The 23,647-nt window shown below is 38.5% G+C and overlaps 1 protein-coding gene across 5 annotated transcripts in view; it reads right to left on the bottom strand.

Moving 5' to 3' along the window:
* Positions 1 to 11,408: 11,408 nt before the first annotated feature.
* PPP3CA (protein phosphatase 3 catalytic subunit alpha) overlaps positions 11,409 to 23,647 on the bottom strand; it is a 226,921-nt gene continuing 214,682 nt past the window's right edge. For 3 of the 5 annotated variants that reach the window (XM_089526057.1, XM_089526058.1, XM_089526059.1), the window contains 2 exons: positions 18,684 to 18,713; positions 11,409 to 13,147 (listed from right to left, as the gene is read on the bottom strand). In XM_089526057.1, coding sequence (XP_089382183.1) covers positions 12,951 to 13,147; positions 18,684 to 18,713 — 227 coding nt within the window. In that variant the 3' untranslated portion in view covers positions 11,409 to 12,950. The remainder of the gene's footprint in view (positions 13,148 to 18,683; positions 18,714 to 23,647) is intronic. The other 2 variants (XM_089526060.1, XM_089526061.1) reach the window with 1 other exon arrangement.

Genomic DNA, 23,647 nt, shown 5'->3' with positions numbered 1-23,647 from the left:
CCATCTAGCCTCTGCTTAAAGACCTCCAATGAAGGAGACTCCACTACACTCCGAGGGAGTGTGTTCCACTGTTGAACAGCCCTTACTGTCAGGAAGTTCTTCCTAATGTTGAGGTGGGATCTCTTTTCCTGTAGCTTGCATCCATTGTTCCGGATCCTGTTCTCTGGAGCAGCAGAAAACAAGCTTGCTCCCTCCTCAATATGACATCCTTTCAAATATTTAAACAGGGCTATCATATCACCTCTTAACCTTCTCTTCTCCAGGCTAAACATCCCCAGCTCCCTGAGTCGTTCCTCATAGGGCATGGTTTCCAGACCTTTCACCATTTTAGTCACCCTCCTCTGAACACGCTCCAGTTTCTCAATGTCCTTTTTGAATTGTGGTGCCCAGAACTGAACACAATATTCCAGGTGGGGCCTGACCAGAGCAGAATAGAGTGGCACTATTACTTCTCTTGATCTAGACACTATACTTTTATTGATGCAGCCTAAAATTGCATTGGCCTTTTTACTGCCGCATCGCACTGTTGACTCATGTTCAACTTGTGGTCTACTTGGACTCCAAGATCCCTTTCACACATAGTTTCATTTAGCCAGGTGTCCCCCATTCTATATCTGTGCATTTTATTTTTCTGCCCTAAGTGCAGCACCTTACATTTCTCCATGTTGAATTTCATTTTGTTAGCTTTGGCCCAGCTTTCAGGTCATTTTGAATGTTGATCCTGTCCTCTGGAATATTAGCTATTCCTCCCAATTTGGTGTCATCTGCAAATTTGATAAGTATGCTCCCAATTCTGTCATCCAGGTCATTGATAAAGATGTTGAGTAACACTGGGCCCAGGACATGAATCTAAGCAGTAGTTTTGAAAAGGCTATACAGAGAAACTCTTCAGGAATACAATTAACCAGAAATATCTAGTTGCAAATAATGTCTTGAAAATAATTCCTGCCCTAAGAAAACCCTATGAAATTCATGGGGTCATCATGTTGACAAGTGACTTGAAAGCACATTCACATGCTATAGGAGTTTCAGGTATTGTTTTATAACTGTAAACTGCCTTAACTGTTTTGGAAGACAGATGCTAGATCATACAATAAAAAAGCCAACCCTTCATTGCTGAGGGGAAAAGAACAAAACACAATTGAACTCAGCATGCTTTAATGTAAAATAACTTTCCTATGTGATCACTTGTGCCACGTTCAAGCAGGAAGGGCATTTTGATTGCACTAGGGCATTTTGACTGCATTCTCAGTAGCTGGCTTACAATTATGGTATTCCTTCCTTTGGCAGGAGACAAAAGGTTCAGCTTGTATAGTTCTCGAACAGCTATAAAATCTCTCTCTTTGGATTGCTTTTCAATGGCCAGAATTCAGCAGCAGAGACATAGTATTAATATATGTCGTACAGTTCCTTTTTTATTGTTGTTGTTTTCATTATGTATGTTTCACCTTGTTTTTGAACTCGTGTTATCTGACCTGAGTCCATGGGATGGTACAAGGTAGCAAAATAATAAATTAAGTAGAGATTTGGCAATAAATGGATAGGCAATGTTGCATTGCAAACAATTTAGAAGCTATATTAATCTAATCTGGAAAAAGTGTGTTCTGCTATGCAAAAGTGCTGGAAAGTGGCCGAATTCCAGGTTCTACTATATTCTGCCTATCATACTCTCAAATCTCTCTCTCTTTTTTGCCATATTGAGCTCTGGTTTCATTCCTAAATGGTACCAGAAACTTTTCTAGTTCTGAGTCAGCTGCCTAAGGCTCTACTTGGCCACCAGCTTGATCCACTTTATCTGTAATTGTTGCACCCTATGGACACCTGGGCTCTGTAGTTTTGTGAGGTAATTAGGAATTATTTTCTAGAGACCTTTATTGCCTCATGAAACTACAAATCTTAGGATTCTGCAATGGAAGTTTCATGTGATTCCCAAGTACTGTAAATGTAGGCCCCATTCCCACTACGTTATAAACTGATTTGCTAACCAGTTTGAAGTGGTTTAAATGACCCTTTTTCACACTTGAGCTAAATCACTGAAGTGGTTTGGCAAGGGGGATCCTGTGCTAGACCCATTGAACACACATCTTTTTGACAATCATTTTTTCTGCATCTTTTGCAATAAATTGATTCAGTGCAAGTGTGAATAAGATGCAGATTGGAATCAATTTCCTATGACATGATGAGCGATCAGCGACCCACTGAAAATGGTCCATTTTGAATTGATTTATTAGTCAGTGTGAACTAATGTGGGTTATTTTACAACAAGAAAATGTGATCAAGGCAAATGTAGTCTGAACCATGGTACACTGTCGAATCGATCCATTGATTCAGATTGCAAACTGATTTATTTGTAAGTGGGAATGAGGCCATGCACTTTGATAAGAGACCATAGAGATGGTCTTAGGCAACTCTTCTGAACCCCAGCTTCCTTACAGTAATGTGGGAGGGCAGTACTCCTGTATCTTACAGAATTTGCAACCAGGAGTAGATGGGACTTTGTTTTTCTAGAGGGCTTTGAACATTCTTAAAGCATTATACAAATGCTAAGTATCATAATGACTAATTCAACATCTGGAATGTAGTTAATGTAGTGCAGGGGTAGGCCTTCAGATGTTTTTCCCCTATAGATTCTATCAGCTCTAGCCAGCATAGCCAATGGTGAGGGATTATGGAAACTGTAGTCTAAAACCATCTGGAGGGCCACAGTCTGTATGGTCCAGTCTGAAGCACAAAAGAGCCCTGAGTTTCTGAAGAATCACCCAAAAAAGTCGATCTGAAAATGCAATTTTGGACACAAGGTGACACTTTTAGAATTCTCTGTTGTCACCATGGTAACCAGCTTTGCTTAAACATAGCTGAGGATGGAGAGGTTCAATTAAGTACGAAATAAATAAAAAGTATATCTTTAAGCAGCATCACTATTGTTAAGGTAATGGAAGTTTAGTACTACTTGTGCACAGAGCTAGCTGGCTATTTGGATGGGGGCTTTCTATGCTGTAGTGGTTGTACCCTGGTTGCTCACTGCAGTACAGCAAGATATTTACCAAGACATTGTGTGTGTGTGTGTGTGTGTGTGTGTGTGTGTGTGTGTGTGTGTGTGTAAATGATTATAGTTGAAATATACCCTAAATAATGAATGCTTCATAAAATATATTTTCATAACTCTGCTGTAGCACAATAAGAGAAGGCTCCGGGTGAAGGGTTGTTGATGTTGTTTTAGGTGTGTGTAATTCTATGCTTGTCTGAATGTGAATCTCATTCATTTGTATTGTACTAGGCTAACCTGTGATATTTTGAACCCTACAAGGTGTTCTGTTTTAGGTTTTAAAAGTGGTATTCAAATTATCTGAAACAAATAAATGCACAATATTCTAACTCTTATATGTATGCATATGGGGATCCTCATATATTCAACAATGCTCATGTAAACTGTTTAGTCAATGGACAGGACTCTAACATGTTCACAAATACTAAAGTAGGACAACTTACCCTTCCACTATATGGGCTGCACAGGCTCCTCTCTGACATCTTCCAACATAGAAGAGATCAAACAAACGATCTGTAACCTAGACAACCAGGTGTATTGTGGCAAACAAGAAAAACAGTACCTTGATAAGTATAATGGAAGGGAAAGATGAGGTCTAAGAGCTGAAATCTTTTTGTCAGACTGAGCCAGAAGCTATGGTATGTATAAGCATGTCTTTTCTTTGGAGGACCAAGTCAGAAGTGAATAAGATACTAACAATGAAGGAATAGATCATTTCAGCTTGGCCAGAACAGCTCTTACCAGATGCTTCTCTTTCCATTTCTTCCCTTCGTAGCTCTAGCCGAGGTAATTTGGCATTGTATCTTCTGGGATTGTTCTTTTCTTTACCAGTTCCTTCACTTCTGGTGGCTGGTGTCTCCCATTAGCTGAACAATTCCAGGGCATGTGTCTTTCTGGTGGTGTATCATGCAGAACATCTATGTTCATTTCAAGTGCAGAAACAGAATTGTGCAAGTGCTGCCATTGTGCATGCAGATGTAACTTTCTGGGGTGTGTGGGGAATGGTGCTCCTTAAATAAAACGGCAAAATCAAGGTTTGCTTTTTGGAATTTATTTTTTAAAAATATTTTCAAGCTGTGGATGGCAGAATCTTGATATGGAGGGTCGACTGTATGTATGAAACCCTCATTTATAGAAAGATGGGAAGCTGACTCTTCATTATCTTCACAGGAAAATCCCATCTGTGTAAATAAGTGGACAAGTAACTGAAAACACAAAAAAACACACACAAGTGCAGTAATTTACGTAATGTTTACAGCCACTCTGGCTGAGACTTACTATAGTTACTAGTTACCATGGAAGAAACCAAATGATTCTAAACTGTAGAAAGGCTGCACAGTGCCACTTTGCTTTTACAGCAGAATTCCCAAAAGAACATTGCTACACTTCATATACTGTTGCATAAACCAGTTCAGTGAGGCAAACTGATTTGTCTAAAAGTCACCAGATCCTGTGTTAAGAACCTGACTGCCTTCCTTGGCACCCTCTTTGCTGGAGCATACGATCTAGATTTGTTTCATTTGCAAAACATCTTTCTCTGGCTGTTCTTGTCCCATTTCTCACCATGAAGAAATAAATCTCTGTGCCAGCCTGCAAGACCTTGCACTTTTCTATAGTAACATAAAGTGAGCTCACACAGACAAGCTATAATTTAATTTTTAACCTTCTGCAGAGTATATTTTTCATTACTCTGAATCTGTAGCATGGAGATAAATTATGTATTTAGGCATTTGACAATTTTATTAAAGTTTCATTCCCATCTGATTTCTTTCAAATGATCCACATTTCTGTAATTAATCTTGGCAATACCAAGGAAAATTGGAAGATGGTTTTGGGAAGAAAATGATTTCAGGCTTGCATTAAAATTATGTTCTCCCCATTCCCTCTAGAACTGGTGTCTCAAGACAGCTTCACACAGAGTTTTTTCTTCTAATGGAGAAAAGTGTACACCTATTTTCACCACTGAATTTGAAGCTGCTGCAAATATTTACTTTGCTGTGATTATGTATTTAAAGCCACAAGTGATGGCTTGGTGTATTTGTGCAGTTGGCCCAGCTCTGACTCTTCTGAACAAATCATCTCTTTCTATAAAATGCTCTTCTGTGGTGAATCCCCTCATATCCACTTTAGATATACTAGAAGCTCCACCAAAATCAGATGATTTAGTGGCTGGGAGGAAAATATTTCAATAGATCTTTAGGTTGTACTTTCTGGATTATGAGGAAGAACTAGGAAGATATCTTGGACTTGAGAATGATTCAATTACATGTCTAAAAATTCTCCATGATGTGCTTTATCAGGCATAGTAAAAAACCTGTTGTACTAGCTTGTTCAATATTATCAAAATGGATTATTCCTTCCTTCTGATACCTCTTCAGCAAAGATAATGATGATGATGACCACATCTTCCTAGTCCCACACTTGTTGACCCAACACAGGTTGATGTCATTGACATATTGACTCATCCCCACATGTATCCCTTGCTCAAAAGGATCTGGAGCAACTCAATTATTTCTGCATTTTTGACAAGTTGCTCTAAACCCCCCACATAATTCAGTAGTGTAAGATTATTTCCAGATTGTAAATTATGGGCCTGAACAGACAGGCCAAAATAAAGCTGCTTTGGGTCACTTTGGAAGTGTGCTATTTAAATGCTGCATGTGTCCTAAGAGGCCGGAAGTCACACCAAAGCCATGCTTCAGTCCTAAGGACTGGAGCACAGCTTCTGGCCTCTTAGGACACATGCAGCATTTAAACAGCATACTTCCAAAGTGACCTAAAGCCTGTCTGTTCAGGCCCTATATTTCATTTCCTCCCCTCCTAGTCCATTAACTTTTCTTTAAATCAGAATTGGATCTTTCAGTTTATTTATTGGTTACATTTACATCTTGCCTTTCCTTAACATATAACTCTTCTGCCTACTTAAGCCTCACAACAACTCTGTGAAACAGGCCAGGTTGTGTGACAGAGTCGCTGGGCCCTGCCATCATGTATCTTTCTCAAGCATTTGCAAGCGCACTAAAGTTGACAACTAGTTTATTCCACAGACACCATCTCCTCTTAAATGTCCTGATTTACCAGGTTCCTAATTAATCCTCTGTCATCCCACTTTTTCAGATGCTTTTAAAACTCTCAGTTTCTCTTTTCTCCCCCTCATCTCCCCCCTTTGTCCTCAGCTTATTTCCATTGGTATAAACTGAGTTAAAAGTAGAATTGAAAGATAAAGCCATGTTAGTCTGTGGAATCAGTATGTAGAGAGATCTTGTAGCACCTTCGAGACTGACTGATAGAAGTTGGCAGCATGAGCTTTCATAGACTTAAATCTAGAAAAGCTCATGCTTTCAACTTTGTTCTTTCAGTTGGTCTCAAAGGTGCTTCAATATCTCTCTACATACTGAGTTAAAAGTGCAAAAGTAGTTTGTATTTGATTAGCTTGGTATGGGGAGAGGAGAGGAAAGGTGAGCAATGGGCAGTCTTCTCAGTAGACTCAGGCAACAGCAAACTGCTGAGAAGAGGTTAAGAGGTGATAGGATAGCCCTGTTTAAAAACTGGAAGGGATGTCATATTGAGGAGGGAGCTAGCTTGTTTTCTGCCACTCCAGAGAACAGGACCTGGAACAATGGATGCAAGCTCCAGGATAAGAGATTCCACCTCAACATTAGGAGGAATTTCCTGACAGTAAGGGCTGTTCGAATGTGGAACACACTCCCTCAGAGTGTAGTGGAGTCTCCTTCCCTGGAGTTCTTTAAACAGAGGCTTGATGGCCATCTCTCGGGGATGGTTTGATTGAGAGTTCCTGCATGGCAGGGGTTGGACTGGATGGCCCTTGTGGTCTCTTCCAACTCTACGATTCTATGATTCTTCTCCTAGCTTATGTAATCTTCCTTATCAATAACTTTTGCCATCTTGATCACAATCATGTTGTTTGTCCACTTGTGTCCTGGTTTCCATCTGTGAAATGTTGGACAGTATGAGGCACTAAGTGCATGTATTCCCATTCATATCCCTTGTTGCTCCTTAACTATCTTGAATAATTGATCATCATGTGTATTCCCTGTTATGGAATGGTAGTTGGCCAGTTACCATGGGAATAATACTTAGAGTATATTCCTTGGCATCATTGTACTGCAAGACAACATCGTTATACTGCAAGTCTTGCTAACCTAAGGGCTTTTTACACTCTTGTTAATCTCACTCAGTAGATTTCTGCTACCAACTGAGAAAGTGGGGAGCAATCTGCTAAGTGAGATGTCAGGAAATAAAAAGTCCATCTGCTAATGTCTCCTCCTCTTTGAGCAAAAAAATTAAGGTAAACAACTTCTAATCTGATGTCAGTGGAGTATTGGCCTGGGGGAGCTATGCTGAAACCCTTATAGCTGAAACCCTTATATATATATATCCACTTATAGCTGGAATCACTTAGAGATGGCCCATTGAATGGTGAGTCAACACACATATAAAGCCTATTGGTACAATGAATCTACTTTATGGGAACAAAACAGAACTTAAGCTACTCAGCCTGAATTAGCACTACAGAAATAATGCAATTTGACACTGCTTTAATTGTCATAGTGCTATCCTATGGAATCCTAGGATTTTTATTTTGATGTGGGACCAGAGATCTCTGACATAAAAGGCTACATATTTCAGAAAATCACTCATCCAGAATGCCATAGTATCGAGCCAGCAGTTAGAAGTGGTGTCAAACTGCATTATCTCTGCAGTCCAGATTCAGCCTTAGAAACTGCAGTGCAGATTCAGCTTCAATGTCATGAGTGAGCCATGACATTCATTCAACTGATTGAGTCAATCACTCTTTCAACGTAGTCATCCTTATGGGATTTTTAGGAGTAAGATGGCATGTAAAAACCATGTACCTTGCTTTGAACTCTGGAGAGAGAGAGAGAGAGAGAGAGAGAGAGAGAGAGAGCAGAATATAAAGACAACATACAAGCGTACTTTCCATGAATATTAACTGACCACAGAATTCAGTCAGAGTTCTCAGTGATGCCTGGCTACTTCTCATGTGGTGAATGTAATGTGTATGTGGGTTAATACTGGCCAGCATGAAAACTGAACTCAGTTTTATCTTATTAATGTGGAAATTCACTCTTGCTTGTACAGAAAATAAGATGGAAATGCTGGCTAGAGAAGCCTGAAGTTCTGGTTGCCTTTGGTGCTCCTGGCAAAAAAATCTAAGATGTATTGGATTTATTCAGCTAAGCTTTTGATGGGAGGAAAAGATGGATTGCTTTTGCACCCACTCCATCTTGGTTTAGCACAGAGTGAGGGAACCTGTGGCCTGATCAAATGGTTTTGGGCTACAACTCCCATAGTTCCTTATTACTGAATGTTCATGACTAGGACTTCTGAAAGTTGAAGTCCAAAAACATTTGGAGAACAAAATATTATCTGGTAGGAGAAATGAACCAGTCGAGAGATAAATAGAGTGAGAAAGCCTGCCAGGCAACACATTCATCCCTGTAACATGCAGCAGCTCAACCAAGGGTGATTGATACAAATATTTTCTTGCAGGAAATAAGGGATGCTGTCAAAGGCAAAGACCGTTGGAAAAATTACAGAAAAGGGTAACCAAATGATTCAGAGACTGGAGCAATTGCCTTGTGAGGAAAGGTACAACATTTTGGCTTCTTTAGTTTGGAAAAAAAGATGAGTAAGAGGAAGAATGACGTGTGGAAAAAGAAGAAACATAGATTTGGAGGAGACCCCAGGGGCCATCCATTCCAATCCCTGCCATGCAGGAACACACAATCAAAGCACCCATGACAGATAGGGAGACATCTCTCTCTCCTTCTCGCATAGTACTAAAGCCCAGAGTCATCCACTGAACCTGACATATAGGAGATTCAGTTGTGATGAAATAATAAAAAAAAAACATTCTTTGCACTGTATATAGTTGCAGTATAGATAGTTAAAACTATGAGATTCAGTGCCACAGGATGTCGTTGTAGCTGCCAACTTGGAAGATTTTAAAGGAAGCAATTTCATGGACAATCAAGCCATTGATAGTTTGTAGTCAGCTCCATCAGTCGGTATATGTCACCTCCAATATCAGATGGTGTATGCCTGTGTGTATCAGTTGCTGCTGAGCTCATGTCCTACTGGCAGGCTTCCCACAGGCAACAGATTGGCCTCTGTGTGAACAGACAAGGCACTAGATCTGGTCTGATGCAACGGTTCTTATGTTCTGGTCATGCCTGGAATAGCTGCTGGTGGAACCCCTTCAATGTCTACAAAGCACAGTTGAGCGATAAGAATGCCGACAATGTAATAATTCGTCAATATGGGGATTAGCAATTCTAGCAAGTGGAATTTAGTTAAATCTGTAAAGGTAGAATATGTTTTGTTTAATTAACTGTCCCCCTACTTTTCATTACAATTTATGGGGGGGCAGAGTTCATATGTATTAGTGTGAGGCTGTGTTTCATTGGGTTGTGCTTACTGTAATAGGCTAGTGTTTTAGTGCTGTAGTGTAGAGTTAGTTTCATTTAATAGAGAGTAGTTATACACTATGTATAGTTTTTTCTTTTATCTTAATCCTTTTACTTTTTACTTTTTTGCTTTTATTCCACTTTTCCTGCAACTTGCTGATTTTGTTGTGACAAAGCTTGTATGTTTTTGTTGGGCAAGATCAGGTATAGGGAAGAGGTCAAGAGGGTATGAGAAAGCATGTGAAGTTAAGTGGAAGATAAAAGATGGTGGAAGAGGATGACGTATGGTGGTTTGGGATAAGGAAGTTAGGAGGAGAAAGGAAGGGGGTTGAAGGGGAAGGAAGTGAAGATATAGACAAATAAGGCATGAATGGAATTCAAGGAAAGGAAGAAGAAGAGTTGGGAATGTGGTTATTACTAGTATGGACAATTAGGGAATGAAGATATGTATGGTTAGAAAGACCTATGTGGTAACAAAGGTGTATGTATGTATGTATGTATGTATGTATTTGTTACCACATAGGCCTTTCTAACCATACTTATCTTCATTCCCTAATTGTCCATACTAGTAAACTATAAAAAATATCCACAAAACACAGGAGATGTTTCTACTGTTCTGCTGTTCAGCTGTTAAGACTGCTTGCCAAACAGCAATATATGCCACCAACTGATGCAAGTCTCTTAGTAGTGGAAACCTGAAATATATTAAAGTCCTATAAAATTACAATTAGCTTCTTAAGCATAAATAAGAAATAGTCTATCTCGTCAAATCTGTATTTGTATTTCTGGGCTCTGAGTCTTCTTGTCACTTGTAAACCACCATGAGGAATGAATCACAGTATCCTGTGATTAGAGGGGGGGATGTTTGGCATTGTTCTTTGTACATGCCATGCATATCCCCACAGTCCTTATTTTGCTGGATTAAAAGTGTGAAATACAGAGGAAAGGCACGTTCAGTACCCTCATGCCGACAAATGCTCCTATGTAAGAATCTGTCTGCATAGTATCAATATTTCAAAAATGCAGCCCAAAGAAGTGTGGCATGTTTGGGATGCAGCATGTGGGACTCTACTGTGCATGGCAATACTATAGTATCTCACTTTTAGTTCTGACATCTTTTCAGTAACAATTCATTGGAGAAAACAAAACAGAACTGAAATCCTCTAAACAGTATCAAAACATTCCTTCTTAGCAAACAAGATATTAGTGTGTGCCAGAAATTAAATCCAGGGAAAACATATCTGCACTGATGTAAACTATTGGTGAGGAAGCTTTTCTCTGAGCTAGTTTGGAACTGATTCACGTACATGAGCTAAAATTTGAGTTCACTTGAGATTACATTTAAACTCCATTCTGGCTGCAGTCCCTGTTGCCTTCTTGACAATGTCAGAGAGATGACAATATGATTCTCTTGTAGTGCTGCCAGGTAAAATAAGGGACTAGACTTCTGTCCCTTTCATGGCTGTGTAGACCAGGGATTTTCAACAGGTTTTTTGGGATTTGTAGTTTTGTGAGCTATTTAGTCTTCTCTGTCAGAGTGTTCAGGTGCCAAAACAAACTACAAATCCCAGGACTGCATAGCATTAAGCCATGGCAGTTAAAGTGGTGTGAAACTGGATTATTTCCACAGTGCAGATTGAGCCTATAATTCCTTGGTTGAAATCCTATTGGCTAGTCTAAACGAAAACAGATTCATTGAATCAATGGTTGGGTGGTAAGTAAATACAACTGATTCAATGGTTCTACTCTAGCTAGAGCTAACAAATTAATATAGCTCCTAGAGACTCCATCATCTGGAAGGTCACAAAACTCCAAGCCCTGCAATGGACAAAACACCTGGTGTGAGTTTTCTTCCTTGTGAGGATTAAACACAAATACTAGAATGCTTCAGACAGTTACTGAGAGGAGTCTTTGATTCATGCACATTTTTATTGAGTAGTAATATAAAATGCTTTTTTCTCATTGTTACAAGTGCATGCTTTGATTGCCAACATTTCATAAGTCAAATTACAAAGGCAAGGCTGTAGGCTGTAGTGAATTACTTGGGCACTTATACAATTGTTAAAAAATATCAGTGGACTGCTTTGTTTGTTTTTTCCTCTTCCTTTAAGAATGAACCAGTTGTAACCCGTAACTGATATATAAAGGGAAAAAAGTGAAAAAATTACACATTTTGTGGCACGTGACAGAACGTAACAAAATGACTAAACCATCATGACATTAACAGTTATCATGCATTTAGTTTCACATGTAACTACAAACTTAGTTTTAATTTCACAAGGTTTGCTAAACATGCTAACCATCTATATGTGCACTGACAAGCTTATATTAAAAACTTTAAGAATACTCTCCCCCTCAGATTTTTCAAAGCTTTTTTTTGATTACAAAATTTCAAAGGCATTAGCATTTTCTTTTTAGAGAATATAAAGTACGCCAGTATACATACATTTCCAGTATAAGTCAGACCACTAAGCGCATTACAGTCCCATACAGGCCTATACAGCCAATTTTTTTCTTAAAAAACATGCATAGGCAGATTTTTACAGAATATAGATGCTTTCACTGCACTTAATATGGTGTCTTGTTCACTATACTTAAAAATGCACCACTCATAAATATTTAAATTCAGCAAGCCACAACCAAGACTTGATTTACCAAAAGAAAAATAATCCTAAATATAAACAGCAAAAAAGAAAAAAAATAAAGAAAAGAAGGGTATCATTATTCCAGTTTTTTTCCTTAAAAACTTAAAAGAAAAAAAAAAGAATTATCACTGCCAAATTAATTAAGGTAAATGTTATCTTTAAAGAAGGGCATTCAAGCACACTAAAGAAACCTGAGGTAAGCATAATCTGTACAAAATTAAACTGTCCTTTTTGGCATTTTTAACAAATTTGTAACATTCTTTTTTATTTTTATATATTTTTAAGATAGCCTAATTTTTTTAAGATAGCCATTGTCTGACATGAGTAGCAAAACATTATCAATAAATAGTCTCCTTATTTAGTTTGTACATCATTGTGTTAAAAATGTTTTTGATGTTGTCCATGTTTAGTGCTGCAACTGTAAACGTACAATAGTTAGTAAGAAATCAGACAAAGTTGTCATGTCCAGTAACATAATAAAAGGCCTTTCAGTTAACATATCTAGAAGTTTCCAATGCAGTAGGAAAACATGTTCATTCCCCTAACTTTGCAATATATACCAGCATTAGCTTTCATTTAGCTTTTTCTACAAGCATTTTTAAAGGCATATCCAAGGAGGTGTTTAACCCCCAACCCCCCACCCACCAAAATAAAGTTTACTATCTCTTCTTTGATGATATTGTAAACTGAATCCAACACCTGGCCCCCGTAAGCTATCATCAGAGGCAAGAACATCCAACTGCTGATGAGCAGCAATCCTATCATGCCCTGCAGCTCAAAAACAAAAAAATCACAAGTCAGAAATGGTCACTGAATATTGCTGCTGTTACTGCCATTACTGTCAGTGCCATTAGTCTCTGAAGAGATTGCCTTGTTGATGGAGTTAAGGTTGGCATCCGAAGGCATGGCATCTCTGCGTGGTGGCATCCTCTCATTGATCCGGTCCAAGCCTTTGGCTTCTTCAAAGCTCGTGATCTTATGCTGTGGTGAGAATCCTTTGATGGCTACATAGAAAATTGGGGAAGGAAACAAAACAAAACAAAACAAAAACAAATAAACAAAAAGGAAAGGAAAGTGAATGGAGACAAAGGGCCAGCATTTTGTCAGTTTTAGAGAACAGTCAACTGAATGGGGAAATTCCTTTGTAGTGGAGAAAATAAAATGACAATGCAATTAAAGTTTCCAGATGTATTTGAAAACAGCTAGAAAATAAAACACCCAATGTCTTATGAAAGATTACGATATTCCCAATAAAATCCATTTCTTCACATTTTTTCTGCAGTTTGGGGAACACAATAATGCCTACACACACACACACACACACACACACACACACACACACACATGAGCAAATGAAATCTAAGCTATAGCCATGTTAGTCTGTAGAATCAGTACATAGAGAGATCTTGTAGCACACACCTTTGAGACTAATTGAAAGAAATTGGCAGCATGAGCTTTTGTAGACTTCAGTCTACTTCAGTCTATGTATCTGAGGAAGTAGACTGAAGTCTACAAAAGCTCATGCTGCCAATGTCTTTCTTTCAGTTAGTCTCAAAGGTGCTACAAGATCTGTCTATGTACAAATGAAATCGGTTACCTTTAAAGTCTAAGGGCCAATTCACACTTTTTTGTTTGTTTGTTTGAGGCAATGAAGTCTCTACAATGATGTTTGTCTTTCAATATCATGTAGTTGAAATGTCTGCCCTCATGACCATAGAACAATGCAGAGGTAGTTGTGCAAAACAATAAAACAAAATCACAATTCTTATTTTGTGATAATACTTTTATTAGGCCAACCAAAAGAAACCATAATATAAAATCATCTTGAAATGACTCTGGAATCAGAAGAACATATTTGTCAAATTGATCTTAAGTAATAAGTGCTTGGGATTCCTTCACAGTCTTGCTGAAGAAAGAATTCACATCAATTTCCCATGGAGAGGTGTATTCCCCTATTTTTTTTTGGGGTGGAATAGCTCCTGTGAGACAAAATTTGACAGCACAGCAGCTGTCAAGGGCTTCACATAAAAAGATGACAGATTCAAACCTCCAGCTTGTCCAAGAACTGTTGTTTCTGACTTTTTTGTAGCCATATTCCCTGATGAACCAAGCTTTTGAAGAAACAAGTACTGTTATCTAGAGAAAATCCACAGATGATTGTGGAAAAGAGGAAAATTATTTTGAAAAAGGGGTGGGTTTTTCAAAGAAAGGCTGGGTTACTTTAAAGAAGGCTATTGGTATCCAATATCTTTCTAAGGGTATCAAGCAGTTAATTGCAGCTATGAGGCTGGGACTGAACCAATGAATCTATGTGTCTTATACCCATTCAGTTCTTCCTTTGCTGGGAATTTCCCCTGCCAACCTTATTCAAGATGAAGCGCGACACCAGAATAAAAACTAACCACAATTAAGCTTGTCATTTTTTCAGGAGTTGCTAACTTGCTTCAAACCTTGGGTAAGAATCTTGGTTAAAGAAAAGCAGCCCCTGGTTTAGGCTTCTCAATATGATTGCTAATGCAACATTAAACCATGGTTAAGATAGGGAACTTTACATTTTTTAAAAAAGGAAGATGAGAAAGGTAAGTGGCATGTTACTGAATGGCCTGCTCCTTTTATCAGGGTAAAAAGGTTGCTCCCATTATGAAAGCATCTCTACAGGGCATTTATGTGATTTTTGAATTTGAGGACACTCATAAAATACATGAGATAGAAAACTATCACTGTCTTCACTACAGAGGAAATGATCATACACTACTCAGTAACAATAACCTTCTCTGTCAGCCCTAAAGCACTTCAAAATAATCTGGTTAAACTGCAGTAATTCAGTGTGACATGGACTTTGAATATCATTCTTTTGGCATATTTGTCCTTCTTAACTTTGAAAGTGTAAGAAAACAGGAGCCAGTAACTGAATTTAAAAGTCAACAAACCTGCCCTACAGCAGTGACATTAGGAGATCCACACTCATCTCTTTGGGGATTTCAGAAAACTGAGTGAAATGATTCCCTTTCCAACCAGAGTCAGATACAAAGTTTACCATGCAGGGATTTGTTTTAGAAAGTGCTTAAAAAGGGGGAAATGGGACATCGCTTTGGGTAACAATCCATTGATGAGGTCTTAACTCACTTATTGGTGCTTTTATTTTTTCTATTATTTTTATAAGATGAGTAGACACAGTGATGGTTATATTTTTCGGCATAGTTTCTTAACATGCCAAATAACCAAAATGGTTGATTTGTGTCAGCAACACAGGGGTGATATACTGGGAGAGCATGAGCAGAAAGGAAAGGGGATGCAAATTGAATTTGCTTTCATTTCTCTTTAAAGAAGACAGATCACGTTTGTTCTCCATTAAGGAGAAAGTGTAACTCATTCTGAGTTTTGATACATGTTAAAATTTTATAGGCAAAGTCCTTGTTACCACTTGTGTTGAATTTTGTGTCAAGTACATCTCCTTTCATGCTGACATTTTACCACCTACCACTGTGGAAATGTGTACTATAGACAAATACTGTGGAATGATTCCCACCCAACTCCACTATGTGTTTTTTTTTTAAAAACAACAACTCATAGCCATGTAGAATCCACTACACTCTGGGCCATCTGAAGAAGTGCAATATGATATTGATCTTGAAGATATTATAGTTTGTGAAAAATCCAGAAGTGGATTAGGGCCAAACAGCAAAGTGGAAAGGAACAAGCCAGTGGTGCAGTTTCATGAAAACTTGCACCAGAATTGACACAGTGTTTTAATGGTTATGCACCTCTGACACTAGAAGACAAAAAATGTAGTTGCATATGGCTTCATTTCCCCACCCCACAAGACTCTAGCACAAGGTAAAACAGACCCTACAAATTTGATGATTTAATTGTATTTTAACATTTTTATTATCAAGTTTTTAGCTATCTTGTTTCAGCCTTTTGCAAGGGAGAGCCAATGTAGTGTAGTGGTTTGAGCACTGGACTACAACTCTAGAAACTGGGTGACATTAGGCATGTCACATTCGCTCTGCCTCAGTGGAAGGCAAAGGCAAATGCTCTCTGAACAAATCTTGCAAAAAGCCAAAATCATGGAAGGTTCACTGCCATAGTCAGAAATGATTTAAAGGTACAAAACAACAACCATAGTGGGAGCCTCATGGTGGGAGAAGAGTCAAATATTAAACAAACAAATGGCCTGAGCAGATAGGCCAGGAAAGCACGGGCTGAACCTATGATATCCTGACCCTGGTGCTCATCTGGATTGATCCCTGGGTTGGAATGAGGGTGGGTGGGTTTTCACACACATCCATCCCTGCCTTGACCTGGGACTGGTGCACCACTCCTTACCTTGCCAGCCTTCAATCCAACTGAGAAGCCCACTAGTTGCCGCATCTGTCAGACATGGTGACTGGGGAGCTTCTCAGTTGGACTGACAGCCAGCAACATATGGGGGGTGAGTTGCTGTCTGAACAGCCTGGTTTTGATGCAGTTTCTTAGAAACCCCATGCAAAATCAGGGGCCTTTTACCCTGGGGTAAAGGCTCTTTACCCTGGGATCAGACCGGAACCTCCAGATCCATGTCTGGACAGCCAGGAATTTGGGCCTGTATTGTCTAAACTAGACAACATGAGGCTGGAGGAAGCTGGGCCTTTTGGCATGTGGAGACAATGCCAACAACACCTTTGTCATGAAGAAGAGTATTTTTGGATCCAATCCAATGTGTTTAACCTTTGAATGCTGGACCACTTCAGATAACCCAGTTTGCTGTGGAATGTGTTACAGAGCCAAACTCTCCCTTGGTTGTCTGGAACTGCCTTTCCTCACATCTAAATCGACATAACATCCTGCCCCCACTCCAGTTTCACAGAGGTTTTATAGTTCAGATGAAGTTAAAAAAAGACCCATACCAAATAGCCAACCATCCTTCACTACAGTGTTACCAATTATTACCCAGTCATTTGAAACAGGTGTATAATGAATAGTAAGGCAAAGTTTAATGTCGTCTGACTTTTGCAGAATATTTTGCTGCAGATGGAGGTGTAAATATTTGTCTTCCTTAAAGGCCTGAACAGGATCCCAGTAAAGCCATTCATGTAACCAAAATATTTAGTACTGTAGATTTCTCAAAGGAAAAAAAATCTTAAAAAAAAAAAACAAATTAAACATAAATTAATTGTTTAGAAACCAAATATTTGTCCACAGTACAACATAATAGTAAAGAGAAGTGTAACTTGAACAACACGTATTCCCAGAAGGGGCTGCATAAATGTTAATCGTGGTGTCAAGCAGATGTAGTTATACACCATAGTGCTGAAGAAAGTGCTCTGCTGCAGTTGCTGGTCAGACAATGATTATTAGCAATTACATTGAGAGTAATACTAAAAACACAACACAGTCACAGAAATCACAGGAAAAGAAACAGCCAAACTGTCAACAAGAATGCACACTGCAGAGTAGAGTTTGCCAACAGGAATAGAGAATTCCAACATAAATAGCAGCTCGCTCACTGCTATTTAGAAAGCAGTTGTATTTTCTCTTACTTCTTTTTAAGAATTTTTCTGCTACTGCAACAAAAAGGTTTTATTAAAAAATAGATAGAAGGGGCCAAAATGGCACTCTTACTCCTTGCCGAAAGAACTAATGGCTAATTATTATTTTTTATTATTACTGTTAATTCTTTTTGGAAAAAAACTCACATTTTAGGGGGGCAAGAATAAAATACAACTGAAGAGTTTTGTTTGTTGTTTTGTTTTAAAGGGGAACTTTTGAGAGTCTTCTTGCAAAACAATTTGAATGATTAATTGTATCATCACAGACAGCAATATTTAAGGATGGAGTTTGGTGATGTGGTAGCTGTATAACTGATACATGAACTGTTTAGGAATGGAAAGAAAAGGATCCTTGCAAAAGGCAGCTGGACATTTAGTGTTCAAATGTTTTTGAGAGCAATTCATTTTTGGAAGTAGTATTTTAAAAATAGTGCTGGTACTAAAGGCTATGTTGCAGACATTCCCAATGTTTGTAGGGGAGGAAATGTATCTTACTAGTTCTCATTTTAACTCCTCCGCCACCCCCATGAGGACTTTTTAAAGTATGTTGAATTAGGATGAAAACTCATTAAAAATAATTTTCACTAGGGATCTTGCTTAAGGGAGAACTTAATTTAACTTTCATTTTCCCCAATTTTCAGATCTAGCTGAAGATGGTGTGAGGAATGTGTCCCCCCCGCCATCCCAGGGAAATGGGTTCTTGTCAAATGGCTTTTATTAAAGAGCTGCCATGGCCACTTTGACCTAAGGCGAGACACTGATTCAGCACTTTTAAGCTCCATGGACACAGATCAGAACATCGTTGCAACTTTAAGAAACAACACCAACAACAAAAGAAACACTTTCCCCTTTAAAGCAAGTAAACTTAGGTTAATACTGAGCCACAATTGTTAGCTCAACACCCACACACTCTATACAAGCTACAGCAAAAAAAAAGAAAAAAAATGAATACACCCAGCAGAGCCCTTATCTGTTGCAAAAACAACAGAAAGGGATCTGGCCAATTTACCTTCATCAGCCTCAATAGCCTCAACAGTAGCTGAAGAGAAGAAAGGGGTAGCAAAACGAATGAGAAAAATGAGCAGAGGATTTCACTCTAAGAACAAGTCAGTGAATAGCAAAGGAGCTAGTACACTTAAAGGTTACTGTAAGTGCTGGATTTTGACACAGAAGACAACACAGAATGCTACACACAAAACAGACACAAGTATTGTAACTTGCAGGCAATAGATTTCTTTTTTATTGTTAGGGAAGGGAGATGAAATATAGTTGTTTCCTCTAACATAAACAATTGCCACACTGATTATATTCCCAGAGGGTTATTTATTATAATTGTTACAGTACAATACCTTTAGGTACCTTAAGGACTAGCATATTTTATATGGTGCAATGCTTGAATCCACTGATGAAGCCCAATAAAATTTTGCAGTCTTTAAGGTATCATCAGGCTCTTGGTTGACAAAACTAAAATTCAATTTAAGTTCAAATTCTTTACTGTATTGTCCAGCCTACAATGTTAATTGTATTAAGCACAATTGCGACATTTCATGGGACAAGTTAGTCTGACAAGTGTCCAATATGTTACGCCAGTAGGAGGACCACCACCAAAGATGATCACCAAAATATCACATTACTTCCTGTAGTGAGTACAGGGGTGATAGCATTGTCTTGGGGAAAAAGCTGTTCATGATTTTTAATAAATCTTCATTTCTTTAAAAAAGACATAGACACATAGGCTCACATGAAAAAAGGATTAAGGGAATTTCGAAAGGAGTTTCAAAGCCAGTGTTCAATTCAACCACTCCCACATAATTTTCATGTTATTTTTAAGGTGCATAAAACATAATATTTTCAAGTGCAGCCCTAAAAAAACATTTTAAAATTGAATTTGCTTGTTTTTGTTAAAACCAGCCAAATCTTTATTAGATTTAAAATTCTGGCAAAAACAACGATGCCGTACATTTAATGGTTTCTTGGTAGTATAGCTTAGATATCAAATCACTACCACCTTTTGAAATGGGCTTAAGGAGTATTTGCAAGTAGAATCTAAAGTTAATAATAAAAATATATCATTACATTTTATCTCAAAATCTTTTTTGCATCCAGATTCGTCTAAATTACAAATAATGGAAAGAATGACAACATCGAAAAATAGCCTAGCCATAAAGAAACAAGTGGAACACGATCTATCCAATTTAGAATGTTATTTTTTTTTTTTTATTTTTTTGCAGTTACAATTTTTAATATGGAAATCAGTGGGATCTCATTAAGTGTCATCGTGTCAAGGAGAAGTTTCCCCATGGAATCTATAGCCCTCAGGTGTGGCAAATTGGAGAACTAAACAACCAAAATAAGTATGTGTAATAAATATGAAAGAGAGAGAAACAATAGAAAATAAGATGAATAACAGGATTCCAAATCAGCAAGGATACACTGAAAATAATGGCCACTAAGAATGTACACATTTCACAGCATATATTGATCATATTTTCTGTTAATACATAGAGCAGTGAGGAAAATGTGCTTAACAGAAATTATGTAGATTTCAGTATATTTGGTGAACGGTGTAAGGTGTTAACTAATGGGTTGTGTATAGTAATGTTTCACTAAGCTGTAACACTGCAGTATGAGGAGATTACTAAGCTCTGCAATTTAGTGAGACGTTTGGATACTGTCATCTAAACAATTTATAGTTACTGGGTCAATTGCAGAGTATCTGTTGGGATGAATTCTCTCAAAACCAAGGGACTAGAGATGAAGACCATTTATATATGCATCAAAATTGTTTGAGTGTGACAAAGTTACTTTAGTTATCATACTGCAGCATTTACAAAGCAGAACATTACCATGTGTGTAACACACAAGCCACCAAAAAAGAGTTTACCACAGAATACCTGAATCTTCTAGATAAGAGAAAAAGAGACAGAAAGGGGAAAAATACACGGAAGAAACTCCAAGGAAGAAATGGAAAGTTAGAGGCTGAGACTGAGTTATTGAAAGTCCATGTCTCACGTGCATGGGTGCATGAATTATATGTTATACAGTAGTAAACACAGTTAACAAAATACAGTTCATACATTAAAAAACTTGACTGTGGCTCCTTATTTCAAAAGAAATACTCTATTAGCTATAAATTTTACAAAAATGTCACTTTTAAAAAATATGACTTAAAGCCATGAATAGAAGAAAGTGCTTCACTGTTTGTATATACAACAAAGCCACCATTAAAAGGTTCTTCTCTTCAGGTTTATTCAACTAAAATTTCAATTTACCATATATGAATTATTTTTCCTCTAGGATGGCTCTTGGAAAAAACCCTGAATTCTCCTTACAGAATACAAGTTGGGGTTCTCCATGAACCAAGGGTGAGAAACTTTTGATTAGTCAGACTAGTGGATTGGTGTGTTGGCCTACTCAGCTGACTGTACACTATGCAACTCTGTAGCCTGTCATACATCTGATACCCACTAATTTTGTGTGTGCATGTATATATACACATGCATATACGTATACATATACATATATGAAGAGAAAGTATATTCATTACCATCATCACTGTTCTGACACTCTGAAAAGTAGCCCTCCTCTATGTGAAATTCAAAGCACAGTTCTCCAAAAGTTGTTGGACAGCAACCTCCAGCATTCTTCATCATTTGTTCTGTCGATTACTGTATATACTCATGTATAAGTCTAGAAATTTAGGTTAAAAAACTGACCCAAAAAAACCCAAGTTGACTTATCCATGGGTCAATGTAAGTTTATATATATATATATATATATATATATATATGGTGAAAGGCAAGAGCCCTGGAAGTACTGACCCCCTTCTACTCTCTCAGCCATCCAGCCTTTAGTATGTACACAAATAGTTATGTTTGCTGGAATTTTGTAAGTTTTTTGGCATTGTTTTCCTTTACTTCGTCCTTTACATCCTTCATTACACATGCCTAAGTTTTACCCTTGACTTGTCCATGGGTTATATCAAAATCCAGAATTTTGGCCAAAAACCTGCCCTTGACTTATATACAGTATGAGGTCGAGTAACACTGCTGGGAAACAGCATCTGGAGCGAAACGCTGCTGGGAAACAGCACTATGATTTCCTCATATGTAGTGGAAGAATCCACTCATACACTGAGAAACATTATTCTTTTAGGAGAGGCAATCATCTTATCACCTTCACCAATCCAGAATCATAGCAGGCTGTCAACTAAAGTATTTGGTAGGGTGAATCATACTTGTTCCAAGTTTGATATTTGAAATCTGGAATGAGGTTGCCTGGAACTGTGGGGGTGGGGGGAGGGGGGAGAGAAGACAGGTATGTTGTGGAAGGTATTGCTGAGGTAACTGTTGTTATTAGGGTTGCTTTATGTAACTATTTTTATTGGCTAAATACACTGACATTCCCTATGTTGAATCTGCTTTTGACAGAGTAGAAACTAAATGATAATAATGGAAGCACAAATGGAGTATTATAATTGTACCACTACTGATAGTGAAAAAGGAACTAAGCACAAATCATTAGTTGTTTAACTAGTTACTTTTGGCTTCTTCAGGGCCCCCAGCCTTTAGTACAAGATCTACTTATGGGTATAGGTTGAAGAGGATTACAGTTGCTCCTCCATTTTCGAGGATGTAGGGTCCCCTCACTTATGTGCGAGTGGCAAACAAAGGGGGATAAAATGGGGCCCCGCCATTCAAGTCAATGGGGCTTGAATATTGGCAGTTTTCATTTTTTTGGGGGGGGGATCCAGAATGGATCCCCGTGAAAACGGAGGGGAGACTGTATTTGACAACATTGCAAATTATTTGTTATGAAGTATTCATTTATAGTGGGGATGTTCTTGTTTCTGAAAAATTAAGTCTCCAGTAGCCAGTTTATAGGAATAAAATTAAATTTCTCTCTATTAGTCCATTTGTTATTGCATCCCATGAAAATGGCTTGATAGAGAGGATGTTTGGGATGATCTGATGGCATGTAGAAATTCACTTGGGGCCTTGCAATTATTGTTTTCATTCATATCAAGTATTGTGTTTGGTATCTCAAGGTCAGCTGGACCTTGAACTATCTCACGTTATCTCAAGGTCAGCTGGAACCAGGCCCATAGGTAGGCCTTTAGGGGCCCTGGGGCAGAAAGTAGGGCTTGGTAGGACAGAGTGTTCACACACTCCCGAGTTGTACCATGTGCTGCGGGCACCATCTTGGTGCACCGCTGTCTGGGCTCCTCTTTGGCTGGGGGCCCTGGGGCAGTGCCCCAGTTGCCCCAGCCTAGCTACAGGTCTGGCTGGAACTGATGTGCAATGTGAGTAATGGTCGAGGACCTAAATTGATAAGCATTCACTCCCCAGAGCAGAACTCTCTTTCCATCTCTCCTGCACCTCTCTCCCTCGTTCTATTCAAGTGATCAGCTAAGCCATAGTAGGAAACTATGTGGGGGGTCATTGATCAATTTCCCCAACACCCCCCCCCCCTTTTTCAGGCCACCTGCCCACATACCAAGCCCAAATTCCTCCATTTTTTTTTCTGCAGTCACTCTCAAAATGATGACAGGAAGAAACAGGGAGTGAAGGTTCTCATTTTGCCATTTTTTTCCTGTTGCCCTTTTGAGAGGGGCTATAGAAGAAAACAGAGGTAAATGTTGCAGCAGAGGGTTGTGGGGTTCTTATAGGGGAAGAAGTGGAGGTATTTTACATGTTTTGATGCATTTAGGGATTTTCTGTATGATTTTGAGGCATCACATCAAAACATTTAAAAAACATTTTGGGAAAGGGAAGGGGCTTTGGGTGACTAGTGGGGCCAATAAAAGTGGGGGCCAGGAGACTGGGACACACATACTTTGCCTACCCCTATTCTAACCTGCAAGCCGTTGTTAAGTTCCCCATGCAGGGGTCCTCACTAGTTGCGGCTACTGGATGGCTTGATTTCATCCTAACTAGTTTGGGCTAAGGAGGAGCTTAGTTGTGTATTCATGTT

The sequence above is a fragment of the Sceloporus occidentalis genome, unplaced genomic scaffold (assembly GCF_023333645.1).
Source record: "Sceloporus occidentalis isolate IW3139 unplaced genomic scaffold, rSceOcc1.0.p SCAF_5, whole genome shotgun sequence".
In the NCBI taxonomy this organism is placed as follows: domain Eukaryota; kingdom Metazoa; phylum Chordata; class Lepidosauria; order Squamata; family Phrynosomatidae; genus Sceloporus; species Sceloporus occidentalis.
This window is presented reverse-complemented; position numbering and strand designations above follow the sequence as displayed.